This window comes from Salvelinus alpinus, chromosome 4 (assembly GCF_045679555.1).
Source record: "Salvelinus alpinus chromosome 4, SLU_Salpinus.1, whole genome shotgun sequence".
Lineage (NCBI taxonomy): Eukaryota > Metazoa > Chordata > Actinopteri > Salmoniformes > Salmonidae > Salvelinus > Salvelinus alpinus.
In genome coordinates this window covers 23,958,396-23,974,120 of record NC_092089.1, presented here as the reverse complement: position 1 = coordinate 23,974,120, position 15,725 = coordinate 23,958,396, and the positions used below count along the sequence as shown (strand labels likewise).

The window sequence follows — 15,725 nt, the reverse complement described above, 5'->3', positions numbered from 1 at the left end:
TAGTTGTGTGGAAGGTCCCTGTGGCGCTGATGTTCAGGCCGAGGGATGTATAGTTGTGTGTGTGCTCTAGGGCAGGTATTCCCAAACCCCAGGGGTCCTCGCAATGCCGTCGCGGGTACGCCAAATAAAAATGTGATTCACATTTATTTATTTTTTATTCACATTCTATTATTTTTCTTTCTTCACATTTTCAAACAGTACATTTATATTTTCCAACGGGGCTATACATTTGGGTGAGTTTTTTTCCTCGCCTGAGTAACCTGGTTTCACTGCCATGACAGGGAGACATAGTGGAGTGGTAACGCACGTGCAAGCAGTTGCTCCCGACGCCACTTGGGTAAACTGCAGCATCCACCGAGAGGCTCTTGTTGCCAAGGGACTGCCTGACAGCTTGAAAGACGTTTTTGGACACTACAGTGAAAATGGTTAACTTTGTTAAAGAAAGGCCCCTGAACTTATTTTCTGCACTTTGCAATGATATGGGCAGCGACCATGTAACGCTTTTACAACATACAAAAGTGAGCTGGTTATCATGGGGCAAAGTATTGGTCACATTTTTTTAAATTGAGAGACGAGCTTAAAGTTTTCTTTACTGACTATAATTTTCACTTGTCTGACCGCTTGCATGATGAGTTTCTCACACGACTGGCCTATCTGGGTGATGTTTTTCTTGTCTGAATGATCTGAATCTAGGATTACAGGGACTCTCCGCAACTATATTCAATGTGTGAGACAACATTGAGGCTATGATTAAGAAGTTGGAGCTCTTCTCTGTCTGCATTAATGAGGACAACACAGAGGTCTTTCCATCATTGTATGATTTTTTCTGTGCAAATTAACTCAAGCTTACGGACAATGTCAAATGTGATATAGCGAAGCACCTGAGTGAATTGGGTGTGCAATTACGCAGGTACTTTCCTGAAACGGATGACACAAAAAACTGGATTCGTTATCCTTTTCATGCCCTGCCTCTAGTCCACTTACCGATATCTGAACAAGAGAGCCTCATTGAAATTGCAACAAGCGGTTCTGTGAAAATTTTATTTAATCAAAAGCCACTGCCAGATTTCTGGATTGGGCTGCGCTCAGACTATCCTGAGTATTCAAATCGCACTGTTAAGACATTGATGCCCTTTGCAACCACGTACCTACAGTACGTGAGAGTACTTTCACTAGCATGAAAGCTAAATACAGGCACAGACTGTGTGTGGAATATGATTTAATACAAACTCTCTCCAATACAACCCAACATTGCAGAGGTATGTGCATCCTTTCAAGCACACCTTTCTCATTAACCTGTGGTGAGTTATTCACAATTTTCGATGAACAAATAAGGTTTTATATCTAAGATGGTTAAATAAAGAGCAAAATGATTGATGATTATTATTATTATTATATTCTTATTTGTGCCCTGGTCCTATAAGAGCTCTTTGTCACTTCCCACGAGCCGGGTTGTGACAAAAACTCACACTCATTCTTATGTTTAATAAATGTATTGTATAGTGTGTGTGTGTGGCAGGTTTACAATGGTGGCAAAAAACACAATTTGAGAGTGTGCTGACCCTGGTGCTAGAGGGGGTACGCAGCTGGAGGTTGAATGCTTGAAGGGGTACGGGACTATAAAAAGTTTGGGAACCACTGCTATAGGGCAACGGTGTCTAGATGGAATTTGTATTTGTGGTCCTGGGAACTGGACCTTTTTCTCTCTCATCACCCCTCAAGCTGCCTGCAAGATGGTGTTAAAGTGAATGGTGTAGAGGAGGGAACGAACGGGTCAGACTCCAAGCACAGCACCCTAGTGTGTGTGTGTGTGTGTGTAAGACAAATACAGCCTTTTAAAAGGAGGGAGTCAACTGTCATTACTGACTACAACACATTGACATACTGCAGCAGACCTGGCTGACTGACTACAACACTCCTCCTGAGTCCCCTAGAGCAGACTGGATTGACATACTGCAGCAGGCCTGGCTGACTGACTACAACACTCCTCCTGATTCCCCTAGAGCAGACTGGATTGACATACTGGAGCAGACCTAGCTGACTGACTACAACACTCCTCCTGATTCCCCTAGAGCAGACTGGATTGACATACTGCAGCAGACCTAGTTGTTTGATTGATCTGGTTGATTGTTTAGTGGTGATGTGTACTGGACTTACTGAGACAGCAGCTTGCAAAATGGATTACTGTATGTGTGGCTGTGTGTATGTGGATAGGCCTATAGGACTTTACATGGCCTACGTCTGACTCAGCACAATGCTAGGGTTCTGTCACACCATTCATTTACTCACCTAGACAACACTGATCCTGCCAAGGAGAGGCACAGGGGAGGAGATGGTCACCAATCACAATCTGACTCAAACTGTACAGTACTGCTGAATTCCCAATTCCCCTAGCCTGTACTATTCAAATGGTATTACTGACAAGAGAGCACTAATAGTAACACTCCCTAGGTCTCAACACAATCAGGCTACATTGCACAGTATATGAAACATCCCTAGCCAACACAAAAAACCTGACAGGACGATTGGCACCATCCCACTGGGCAAAAACTGGTTGAATCAACGTTGTTTCCATGTCATTTCAACGAAAAACTTAAATTTGATGATGTTGAACGTGGAAAACTGAATGGATTTGCAAAAAGTCATCAACGTAAGGGAATTTAGTCTTTTATTTACCTAACTGTTAAGTCCAACGACAGGGTGACTTTTTTGGTTGATTTCACGTTGATTTCACATTAGTTCACAACTCAACCTAATGTAAATGAAAACAAGGTAAATCGTTCTAGAGTGGTAATCATTTAACAGCTGCTCTAGCAGAGTAATCCTATTGGCCTGGGACCAGTTTTTTTAAAAGTGATCTATCTGTATGTCGGCTATCGGATAGGACTCAATTAATAGATTTGTCCGCTCTATTCATTACATTTCTATGCATTTAATCCTATCCGATAAGCGAAATCCAGATAGATATTTATTTTTTGAACTGGGCCCTGAAGATTAGCTGTATAAACTACAGTGATGTGAAAAATACACTCAATCTCCTCCAGCCTCAGACTGTCAGACATGACTACAGTAAGAGATCTAGATCCTGTCAAGCAGAACATCACTTCAGCATTCCCTGAACAGAATGGTCATGACTACAGATCTAGATTAGAGGTCGACCGATTAATCGAAATGGCCGATTAATTAGGGCCGATTTCAAGTTTTCATAACATTCGGAAATCGGTATTTTGAGACACCAATTTGGCAAAAAAAAAGAAAATGTACACCTTTATTTAACTAGGCAAGTCAGTTAAGAACACATTCTTATTTTCAATGATGGCCTAAGAACAGTGGGTTAACTGCCTTGTTCAGGGGCAAAACGACCTTGTCAGCTCGGGGATTCAATCTTGCAAACTTATGGTTAACTAGTCCAACGCTCTAACCAACTGCCTTACATTGCACTCCACGAGGAGCCTGCCTGTTACGCGAATGCAGTAAGAAGCCAAGGTAAGTTGCTAGCTAGCATTAAACTTATCTTATAAAAACAATCAATCAATCAATCATAATCATTAGTTAACTACACATCGTTGATGATATTACAAGTTTATCTAGCGTGTCCTGCGTTGCATATAATCGTTGCGGTGCGCATTCGCGAAAAAGGACTGTCGTTGCTCCAACATGTACCTAACCATAAACATGAATGCCTTTCTTAAAATCAATACACAAGTATATATTTTTAAACCTGCATATTTAGTTAATATTGCCTGCTAACATGAATTTCTTTTCACTAGGGAAATTGTGTCACTTCTCTTGCAACAGAATCTGGGTATATGCAGCAGTTTGGGCCGCCTGGCTCGTTGCGAACTGTGTGAAGACTATTTCTTCCTAACAAAGACAGCCAACTTCGCCAAACGGGGGATGATTTAACAAAAGCGCATTTGCGAAAAAAGCACAATCGTTGCACGAATGTACCTAACCATAAACATCAATGCCTTTCTTAAAACCAATACACGGAAGTATATATTTTTTAAACCTGCATATTTAGCTAAAAGAAATCCAGGTTAGCAGGCAATATTAACCAGGTGAAATTGTGTCACTTCTCTTGCGTTCATTGCACGCAGAGTCAGGGTATATGCAACAGTTTGGGCCGCCTGGCTCGTTGCAAACTAATTTGCCAGAATTTTACGTAATTATGACATAACATTGAAGGTTGTGCAATGTAACAGGAATATTTAGACTTATGGATGCCACCCGTTAGATAAAATACGGAACGGTTCCGTATTTCACTGAAAGAATAAACGTTTTGTTTTCGAAATGATAGTTTCTGGATTCGACCATATTAATGACCAAAGGCTCGTATTTCTGTGTGTTATTATGTTATAATTAAGTCTATGATTTGATATTTGATAGAGCAGTCTGACTGAGCGATGGTAGGCAGCAGCAGGCTCGTACGCATTCATTCAAACAGCACTTTCGTGCGTTTTGCCAGCAGCTCTTCGCAATGCTTCAAGCATTGAGCTGTTTATGACTTCAAGCCTATCAACTCCCGAGATTAGGCTGGTGTAACCGATGTGAAATGGCTAGCTAGTTAGCGGGGTGCGCGCTAATAGCGTTTCAATCGGTGACATCACTCGCTCTGAGACTTGGAGTAGTTGTTCCCCTTGCTCTGCAAGGGCCGCGGCTTTTGTGGAGCGATGGGTAACGATGCTTCGAGGGTGGCTGTTGTCGATGTGTTCCTGGTTCGAGCCCAGGTAGGAGAGGGACGGAAGCTATACTGTTACACTGGCAATACTAAAGTGCCTATAAGAACATCCAATAGTCAAAGGTATATGAAATACAAATGGTATAGAGAGAAATAGTCCTATAATTCCTATAATAACTACAACCTAAAACTTCTTACCTGGGAATATTGAAGACTCATGTTAAAAGGAACCACCAGCTTTCATATGTTCTCATGTTCTGAGCAAGGAACTTAAACGTTAGCTTTTTTACATGGCACATATTGCACTTTCACTTTCTTCTCCAACACTGTTTTTGCATTATTTAAACCAAATTGAACATGTTTCACTATTTATTTGAGGCTAAAATGATTTTATTGATGTATTATATTAAGTTAAAATAAGTGTTCATTCAGTATTGTTGTAATTGTCATTACAAATAAATAAATAAATAAATAAATATATAAAAAATATTTTTAAAAAAATTGGCCGATTAATCGGTATCGGCTTTTTTTGGGTCCGCCAATAATCGGTATTGGCGTTGAAAAATAATAATCGGTCGACCTCTAATCTAGATCCTATCAAGCAGAACATCACTTCAGCATCCTCTGAACAGAATGGTCACATAGAAATGTATAGCTTAGAACAGACATGATTATCAGTCAGGTAGAATTGGCAATCATGTTAGTTATATTCAATACATTTCTATCTACCAGTTTTAGAAATATTTTAGTCTCACTGAATAACACACACTAGCTGTTTGCATTCTATAAATTAACAGGAAATTAAAAATAACAAATTCAAGGAGAGAGATGACAGCAGCCACCTTGATGATCAGTTCAACCTCAGGTTATTTTTCTAGGAGAAAATAAAAAAATGCCATTGAGTCAGTGTTGTTGCAATTTACATAATTTATGTTGCTCATCACATAATCAAATTTGTCTCTGGCAACATATCAGTTTAGGATGTGTTTGCTATCACAAGCCATCTGCAATGCAGGCCCAATCGCAATACTGTATGTATTTCTGTCATGGATTATGGTAGCTAGTTCTAGTTCCCACAGAGATCATGGACCGCTGGGCAAAAACTGGTTGAATCAACATTGTTTCCACATCATTCCAACCCAGTAATTCAAGGTGATGTTGAATCAATGTGGAAAACTGATTGAATTTAAAGTCATCAACATAAGGCAATTTATTATTTTTTCACCCAAATTTGAACCAATGAATCCAATGGCATGGGGAAATTTTCTGTTGATTTCACACGTTAGTTGACAACTCAACCAAATCTGTGCCCAGTGGGTGTGTGCTGCTGTTCAACAAAAATAACTTGGTGGCGGTATGCAACACATACTAAAAGGAGTAAGAAAGCATTGTAACAAAAGGTGTGGGCTCAGAGGAATTGAGTTGGGTCATTTGGTCTTCACATCCCCAGTAGTGACTTGATAAGAGCTGGGTGTGACAGTATGCTGTGGTCTCAGCGCTGAATTCCTGGGAGGCCAGAGCTTCCTCATTTGTCAAATTGTGTAAAAGCTCCAGACTTCGGTTAACCCATTGGTATCATCTCATTTTTGAAAGCTGTTTCGAGAGACCATCTCAAACAAAAGACCAACTCACATCAAGAGAGAGAGATGTTCACTATTCAAGCCTAAAGTGTGTTGTAGACTTGTGAGAGCTGCACCATAAATCACTGAGGGTTAGAGCCTATTTGAGTACCTCTATTTGCAATACACACTCTTAGAAAAAAAGGTGCTATCTAGAACCTAAAAGGGTTCTTCGGATGTCGCCGTAGGATAACCATTTGAAGAACCCTTTTTGGTTCCAGGTAGAACCCTTTTGGGTTGCATGTAGAACCCTTTCAACAGAGGGCTCTACATGGAGCAGCCAAAGATCCCTTTTGGAACCCTTTATTCTAAGACTGCAGTTTAGTGAAAGTCATTCCCACAAGCACTTTCCCATTGGACTAATACGTCTAAGGCCATTCCCTGTAGTTCTTTAACTACGGACCGCCCTTCTTCTTGAGAAGAACACTATTGACGGATGGTTCTATATTCTTAGTAAAGACTAACTGACAGAGTATAAAAAGGTTTTGCTTCCAGATCTTGCCTTGCTTGTATTGTTTTACACTTGACAGCCTTGTTGTCTCAATACACACATTCACTTATACATAACTGTTTTGAATAAATCACTGTTGATGGGCTTTCCAGGCATTTCTTTCCCCCCAGAAGACACAAATCAACTCCCCATCCACTCGGCATTGAATCGCTGCTGGCTGATTTACACAGCAGATCTCCAAACCTATGTTAAAACAACAACATTTGACAAGGTATTCGATAGCAAGGTATTCGATAGCGCTAGCCTTTGCTCAGAGTGTACCCTGCCAAGGTTAATATTGAAAAAGGGATCCATAATGAATAGTGCCTGTCATTGATCTGGGTTCTGCCTGATACGTGCTGTTTAAAAAGCCTTCTGGAAAGTCAGGTAGAGTACAGTAGGTATCCCGAGTGGCGCAGCGGTCTAAGGCACTGCATCTCAGAGCGAGAGGTGTCACTACAGACCCTGGTTTGATTCCAGGCTGTATCACATCCGGCCGTGATTGGGAGTCCCGTAGGGCGGTGCACAATTGGCCCAAGTTAGGGTTTGGCCGGGGTAGGCCGTCATTGTGAATAAGAATTTGGTGTTAACTGACTTGCCTAGTTAAATTAAGGTTAAATAATCAAATTAAAAAGGTATGTATGTTCATGTTTATCAAGCTCAGTAGGCCTCTTTTCCCCACTGAGGGCCTATCTTCACAATACAGTGAGACAGAGAAATAACTACAAACATATGGCAAATGTGTACATTTGGGTTTTTACACAATAACATGACAAGTCAGGTTAATGCAAATTCCATCGATGAATCCACATAGATAAGTTGAGCATTTGAAGACCTGAGGTTCCTGAGGCAAACTGAGACTGCAAGGTTAGCCTGATCCTTCATCTATATATTATCAATCTGGATCTGTAATTACATACAATGGCAGTGATCATCTCAAATCTAATTGAACGGAAGGCTTGTCTATGCCTGAGATTGGAATTTGTTCAAAACATTGTGACGCAATACATAACAGCTGGATCGCCCTCTGGAGGGGCTGTGTCGACATCAAAAGGTACATTTTCTACACAACAAAATCTCGGCTTACATTTGTCGACAATCTCTGCCTTCATTGATTTGACTACTGATTTGCCTTCATTGATTTGACTACTGATTTGACTACAGCTGATTTGACTATTGTTGTCAGGACATGGGAGGTGAAAGAAACCCAGGTCTTTGACTGTGTGGTTTCATTCACATGGTTTTGCCTACTCCACCAGGACCACATCTATAGGGTTAGTTAGTGTATGGCACATATTGCACTGTGTGTACCCGTATCATCAGGGGCAGAAGCATAGACATCTATTCTCATACCCACATTATAACTGCTGATATTTCTGCTTATTACAAGCCATTAGATGTGACGAGATGACTCATATCAGAAGACTAGCCCTGAAGCAGCACATTCTCTGAGGTACACCTCGGTGTCCTGGAATTTATCAGGTAACATTGACAAACAAGGTAGGCTATGGGTTCTTCTGAGGGTTGAACACTCAGTACAACATTCTGTACGGTTCTCCTGCTCTCTATACTCCTGTATGATTCCTCTACAAAAGAATCCCTGATGTCACTAATAACATGATGTTCATGCTACAAACAACGTTTACCTGTCTGTGACGTTTCACATGCAACTGCATGCACGGCCATGACATGAGAAACTTCCTGCCCTTATCTCAGGCACACTGACTCACTCTTCTTGAGACAGACACACGTTCAGTTCTCAGCCAAACAAGCCTACCACTACTTCTCAAAAACTGTCAGTTGTATTATGGATATAAATATAGCACACGTACCTCCATTTCCGCAGCCCAGGATATTCCAGAACTGCATATTTGTAGGCTATTTACATGTAAGAGTATTTCCAACTGGTGCAAATCACTTCTGTCAGTGCTACTGAGCTGATAACCTGACACCCTCTTACCAACACACCTGGCCCCTCCTCCTACTGGCTTCCAAACTCCTCCCTTTACACACTAGCTTTAACTTGTTACAGCAGCAGGCATGGCGGCAACAATGATACTGATCGTGGAAACAAACAAAACAATAGATGATTCAGGCATGCAGATAAAATAATGCTGCTTGCCTGCAAACATATGCAGTCAACAAATCAATGCAACTCATTGTAAAAAAAAACAATAATCATTACAGTTTATGAGCAGTCTCAACTGTTTGCACTGTAGCAGTAACTGAAGAAAGCTCAATATCTGTGAACCTCTTAACACAATTATGGATATTATACATGTTTTGTTACATCGTAATATAGTTGTTGCCTTGTAATTGCCTATGGAGTTTAGCAGTTTTTTGTTATTAGACACGTGGAATAAGGAACAGTCTATCTTCGACTTGTGTAATTACATCAGCGTGTCAAATACAGAGAATACAGAGGATACTAGGGTCTCCGCTAATCTTCCCCTATTCCCCTGCAAGTAGCGTTATACCTTACTCAGGTCATTTAAACAACTGCATGCAGAATGGCTGGGGCTGAGCCGGCTACAGAACTATATCATGCAATGACATACAATGTAGCGAGCTCTCCAAACAACCATGAGAGTTGTTACAATTTGTAACATTGTAACAATATTGTAATCACTTTTTTGTTTTAAACTAGCAACATTGTATCATTTCCCTAATGTTGCCACTCGAAATGTAGCCACTCGCTGCACACTATTTGAATAAGACGTTCTGTGTTCGCTGAACCTTGCACCTTGGCGTGAGAGATTCGGACACTGCACCACTGTTTGCAGAAACATGCATATTCATGTGCATAAAGGATATAGTCCCCTTTTCGCCATCAAATGAAACCGTATTTTCTCCACCAAAAACGCAAATTAAAGTAGGCTAACTGAAAGCTCCGACTCTCACTGCAACCCATTGTCAATGACTGGGGTCTTACTATGCTAACTGGCTAATGTTAAAGTTATTTAATATCCTCCACATCATTCAAAAATGTATAAGGCCACGTTATACTCACGTATATCTTTACTATCGAAGATCCACCTAAACTATTTCCGTTAACCGGTCTCCTATCCTGCAAATATGTGTTACAATCCCGTATTAACCGTATAGCTGTGTGTGGTTCCCTCTCCGTTTCGGTTTCTCCACAACACGGTGCTCTAGCGCCCTACTCTCCGTAACCACTGACACAGCAGCACTGCATCCTTAGTTCCAATATGGCTGACGTGTAGTGACCATGTAGTGACCATACCCAGTAGAAACGGCCGGAGAGTTCAGTGGACTCACTGACCATCTCAGCTGGCAAAACGCAAATTCATAACTTGTTCTACTTGGAAATAGCTTTTCACATGACAATTACATCAATGAGAATGGCAGTACTTCACAAAACCTTATTTTCTTATACTAATGTGACTAATACACTTCTCATAAATGTTTCATAAAATGTCAACATTGATATTACAAATAGCTAAATACATTAGAAATATTATTTTGCAATGCAAAAAAATGCTTTGACAACTGAGTTCTCTGTGGTTAAATAGACTCACATTTACATGTCATTCACACCCACCCACAGACACAGCAAGAGAACTCTGTGTTTCCATTGTCTAACAGACACATCCCAAAACATTCCTTTCATTAGCTTCCCTGCATAATACTACAACACACAGCAAGCCAGGCCCATAGCAGAGACCCAGTCGGCATACTAAATGGCATCCTATTCCCTAAATAGTGCAGTAATTTTGCCCATAGCCTTACGGCCCTGGTCAAAAGTAGTGCACTTTATAGGGAATAGGGTACCATTTGGGACGTGACCAAAGGGTGCATAATTGTTATATATATGAAAGAAAGGCTGACTTGCATGAATGAGCATAGGAATAAAAAAAAATAACTGTACAATCATTTTATTATTGTATGTGACAGCTAAGACAAGGGTGAGGCAGAAATATGAATCTGAAAGAAGACATTTAGTGTATCCAGAATATTGTTAGTGAAATAAATAAAAACGTTGTGAAACAGTCAGGGAAATGCTATTACATCATCATCATCCAGTATATACAGGCAGACCCCAACTTAAAGAGAACAGAGGATGACAGGGTTCTTCATGATCATCCCTGAGCCTCACTGGCCACATCCCTAATGGCACCCTATTCTCTATAGGGCCCTGGTCAAAAGTAGTGTACAATATAGGGAATAGCAGGGTCCTCACCAGGATTTTTGAACAAGGTGGTTTCTGCTGTTTAGGAAACTCCTGTCATTGTTGTGCCAAACATTTTATTCACTTAAAAGAGTTGGCAAAACCACACAAACAGATACTGGACAGATACTGGACCAGGCTACTCGTCCTCTACTCAACCTTCCAAATGGCGATTTTGCCGTCCTGGCAGGCGGAGCCGCTGAGTACATAGCGGCCCTCTGCAGAGCACAGTGCCTGGACACTGTCTGTGTGGGCCATCAGCTCTTTCTCTACACTGTGGCTCTCTGTGTCCACTATGTAGATCTTCCCACTCACCCTGCATTGGTCAGGGCTCGGCCCGCTGCAGCCAACCCAGATCTGGACGAGGGAGGGGGAGGAGACAAACAATGCTTGTTGAGGATTTGCAGTTGTACTGTGACATTTACTACCGAAATAGAAATCAGCGTTCGCTCTGGACACTCTGATCGTTACTATGAGAAAGAAGATAAAATAATGATGGGAGGGTGGAATGTATGGTATCATTTCTAAGTACTGTACTATTTTAACTGCTACTTTACAAGCTTTTGTAGAAATTGCAACACCTGAGAAAGACTGTTGTTGACAGAATCCTATGAATGTGTTTTGTATGTGTTAATAGTAACGTGTTAAAGAGGTTATTATGTTGGTACCCTTCCAATAAAGTGTTACCAGCAAAACATGCAAAGAACAGCAGGTGGGAACATCCAACTGAGACCATTATTTTCTCACCTGATTCTTAACCTTGATCATACAGTTGACCCCTGTACAGTTCTGCAGCTGCACCCTCAGGAAAGGCTTGGTCAGGTCTTTACAGTGCCAGAGACAGAGCTCGTCAGAATCAGAACAGCTCGTCCACAACTGGCCCCTCTGAAAGAAACACACAGTGGACTGGTTTAGCCATCAGCTCATGACACCCATTACAAGCAAACTGACTGTTGGAAGGCTGCAAAAATACATAGTGTCTGGCTTGATTATTGAGGCCACTTGGAGACCACGGTGAAGGCCTAGCATGAGATAAAGATCTTGGTTCAGTGAAATCTCCAAGGTGAAAGTCTAGCATGAGATAAAGATCTTGGTTCAGTGAAATCTCTAAGATGAAGGGAACATGGGCCTACTACCTCTACGAAGAGGATGAGGCTGCTGAACTCAGTGGGCATGCTCCGTAGATCCTCAGGAAGTGTCATCTTACGATATGGGGTTCCGTCCTTCCTCAGTTCAATGATGCCGTCTCTGGCACCTAGTCAACATTACAATAGATGGGAACAAAACAAACAAAAGTTTATGTCCAGATGCTTGCTGTTGTTAGCATGTTATCTTGTGGTCAGTTGACACACTTTGTTAATTGATCATTGGCAGGGTATACAATACATAGGAGTATATAAAGAATATAATAATAATATAGAGTTAGAGTACAACTATGACTGAGTGAGTTTACTTACAGCACCACAGTGTTCCATTGAAGAGCTGAATGGACATAAGCCAATCACAGGCCAGTTGAAACTGCTTTTTCACTTTTAGCGTTGAGAGGTCCCACAGAATGACTGTTCCATCGGCACTACAGGAGTATGTCTGGCTGGGAGGGAGGAGAGGACAGTTGGATTAAAACAAGCACCATGTAGAAGCCTGATTGTGGTCTAACTACTGATGATTCACTGAGGGCAAAGTAAATTGTAGTTTAAGTACACTGCTGCCATCTGCTGGTTGGAAATAGACATCAGAATACTGAACACTCCATGTTCTAAGAGCCTTGCAAAATGATACTGGGGCGAGGACAGTTAGAACTACTTTCTGCAATAGGTGCATTGGTCATTTGAACAGGCAGTTCTAACACATTATCCTTCCTTCAACATAGAATCCTGAGCATCACACATGGGTTAACAGTTTGTGAGGGTGAAGTGACTGTAGCATGAAAGAGTGCCCTACAGTATATAGGGAATAGGGTGCCCTGTGGGACACAGACATACGGTACTATATGTGTAACATTTTACCTCATCTTGTCACTCTCCTCCAGGGCAAAGTCCATAACCTCATGCCTGTGCTCTGTCAGCTGCTTATTGCAGGACATGCTGCGAGTGTCAATTATGTAAATGATGGAATCCTGGGAGCCAATCCATACTTGATCCTGGTCCAATCCCAGCATGCAGTTCTGTGCACATAATAAAGCCACGTATTCAGCACATAAATTGCGTCCCAAATGGCACCTATTCCCTATATAGTCCACTACTTTCGACCAAGGCCCATAGGACTCTCGTCAAAAGAAGTGCACTATATAGGGAATAGGGTGCTATTTTGGACGCATACATATCCAGGTTTAATCCACTGTCATGTGAATGGTAGACACTCCTGTTCATGCCTCATGAGACCACAGAAAGGAGGAAACACTATCAACAGAAGAAAGAGAGAGAGAGAGAGAGAGAGAGAGAGAGAGGAGTGAAAGAGAGAGTGAAAGAGAGGAGAGGAGAGAGAGAAAACAAGTGAAACAGAACTAGAGGGGGGAGAGAGAGAGAGGTAGAGAAAGAGAGAGATGAGAGGGAGAGAGAGAACAAGTGAAACAGAGAGCTAGAGAGGGAGAGAAAGAGATCACTGTGTACTTAATTCAATATAACAACTTCTTTTCAAAGGATATCTGTAAGCAATTTCACGGAAACAAAGGACATGTTCCAATATCCACACTAGCATATAACCCTTAGAATGCATGGCCAAATCCAATGCTTCTCTCTAAGTGTTCTGCTACACTAATGTGGATATTGGAACAGAGCCTAGTAGGAAGGCTCAAGCAATAGTCCAGGGAGAGCGCAGGGGAAATGGTATGTGTCTGCTTGCAGACATCATACCAGTTGGGAGGATCCCACTTGAACACAGTTCTGCTGCATGGACCAGCTGGCTGCATCAAACACAACCACCCTCCCACCACTGAGGGCACACCACAGCTTGGGGTTCCCATCTCCGTCTGCCTCCGAGTAACTCAACTGGCCTGGATAAACAGAGAGAGAGAGAGAGACTGTAGTCAGTCACAGCAATTCAGCTTTTAGCTGCGAATGTCTACATCAACATCAAATACACTAAAACTTAAATGTACAATCCATGGGTCAGCCAGTCAATGGATACTCCCAGGCATATAGATTATATGTATACGGTATATACTGTAGCTCTGCATTACAACATAGAATATGTTGGGGTTTTTCAGTGCCTTTGAGATCATACTATTATTTTTTGGGAAACTTTTACTTCACTACAGAAAGAAAATAATGTACTTTTTACTCCATACATTTTTCCCTGGACACCCAAAAGTACTCGTTACATTTTGACAGGAAAATGGTCCAATTCAAGCACTTATCAAGAGAACATCCCTGGTCATCCCTACTGCCTCTGATCTGGCGGACTCACTAAACAGAGAACATCCCTGGTCATCCCTACTGCCTCTGATCTGGCGGACTCACTAAACAGAGAACATCCCTGGTCATCCCTACTGCCTCTGATCTGGCGGACTCACTAAACAGAGAACATCCCTGGTCATCCCTACTGCCTCTGATCTGGGGGACTCACTAAACAGAGAACATCCCTGGTCATCCCTACTGCCTCTGATCTGGGGGACTCACTAAACAGAGAACATCCCTGGTCATCCTACTGCCTCTGATCTGGCGGACTCACTAAACACAAATGCTTCATTTGTAAATTATGTCTTGGAGTGTGCCCCTGGCTATCCGTAAATAAAAATAAAACAATTAAAATTAGGCCGTCGTTTACTATAAGGAATTTGAAATGATTTATACTTTTACCTTTGATACTGAAGTACATTTTATTCTATTTACTTTTGATACTTAAGTATTTTTAAAACCAAATACTTTTAGACTTTTTCTAAAGTAGTATTTTACTGGGTGACTTTTACTTCTGTCATTTTGTATTAAGGTATCTTTACATTTACTCAAGTATGACACTAATACTTTTTACACAACTGGATGTGGCTGGGGGTTATAGCGTTTCTTTCACATGACCCATCAATTTAGACAAGTGTGTCTGGGTAAGAGTCATCTAATATCTATTAAGTATTTTTATCTGGACACTTTGTTTACCTGGAATGTTTCCTTATTGTTGGCTACTACCACTTTTAGTCTTAATCTTTACTACAGTATTCAGTGTTGATCACATGACCTCACATGTGAATCCTTAAAGAGATGGGTGGGGCTGGCTTAAGAGTGTGTGAACAATGCTGAATGGTGTAGACAAAGGAGAGTTCTCCAGTAGGTACCAAAACATTCAATGTCCTTTTTCTCAAAAGTGAGTTTACAGGTTTATCAACTTTCAAAGCAGAATTACTTTCCCATTGTTCCTCAAAAATGCAGTGTATGATATACCATTTTGTAGCTCTGAGCCTCTACGTTTAACGAATGTAAAAAAAAAAAAAAAAAAAGTTGAGCCGGTCAGTGATATATTAAGTTTTGTTGACTCACACTGTACAGTACAACAAGTTCATAAGTTACCACACCTGACAAGTGTGAAGAAATGAGACAAACTTTGACAATACATGGCACATGTACTCATCTACATAAACAGCTGAGAGTAGACAAACAATTAGGCCTGTCTGGGTGCTTTCCACTAGTGTGTATTTGCAGCCAACTATTACGGCTTCAAAGCTCCTCTGGTTTCCACTCAGATGTGTTAGGACATGCGCCTTACAGGACATGCACCTTACAGAACACGTTAGGACATGCGCCTTACAGGACATGT

The 15,725-nt window shown here is 41.3% G+C and overlaps 2 protein-coding genes across 3 annotated transcripts in view; both read right to left on the bottom strand.

The window, feature by feature from the left end:
• ptk2ab (protein tyrosine kinase 2ab) overlaps positions 1 to 9,988 on the bottom strand; it is a 159,553-nt gene extending 149,565 nt beyond the window's left edge. The window contains exon 1 of one of the 2 annotated variants that reach the window (XM_071396157.1): positions 9,801 to 9,988. Coding sequence is in view for 1 of the 2 variants with exons in the window: in XM_071396152.1 (XP_071252253.1) it covers positions 8,623 to 8,659 (37 nt within the window). In the remaining variant the exon portion in view is untranslated. Of the gene's footprint in view, positions 1 to 8,622; positions 8,722 to 9,800 lie in introns of those variants that run through there. The other variant, XM_071396152.1, reaches the window with a different exon arrangement.
• Positions 9,989 to 10,670: 682 nt separating this feature from the next.
• The window catches only part of LOC139572547 (DENN domain-containing protein 3-like), a 13,959-nt gene continuing 8,904 nt past the window's right edge, over positions 10,671 to 15,725 (bottom strand). The window contains exons 2-7 of the mRNA XM_071395258.1: positions 13,832 to 13,971; positions 12,986 to 13,143; positions 12,437 to 12,570; positions 12,116 to 12,234; positions 11,727 to 11,864; positions 10,671 to 11,336 (exon numbers count right to left, since the gene is read on the bottom strand). Of these exons, the coding sequence (XP_071251359.1) occupies positions 11,130 to 11,336; positions 11,727 to 11,864; positions 12,116 to 12,234; positions 12,437 to 12,570; positions 12,986 to 13,143; positions 13,832 to 13,971 (896 nt within the window). The 3' untranslated portion in view covers positions 10,671 to 11,129. The remainder of the gene's footprint in view (positions 11,337 to 11,726; positions 11,865 to 12,115; positions 12,235 to 12,436; positions 12,571 to 12,985; positions 13,144 to 13,831; positions 13,972 to 15,725) is intronic.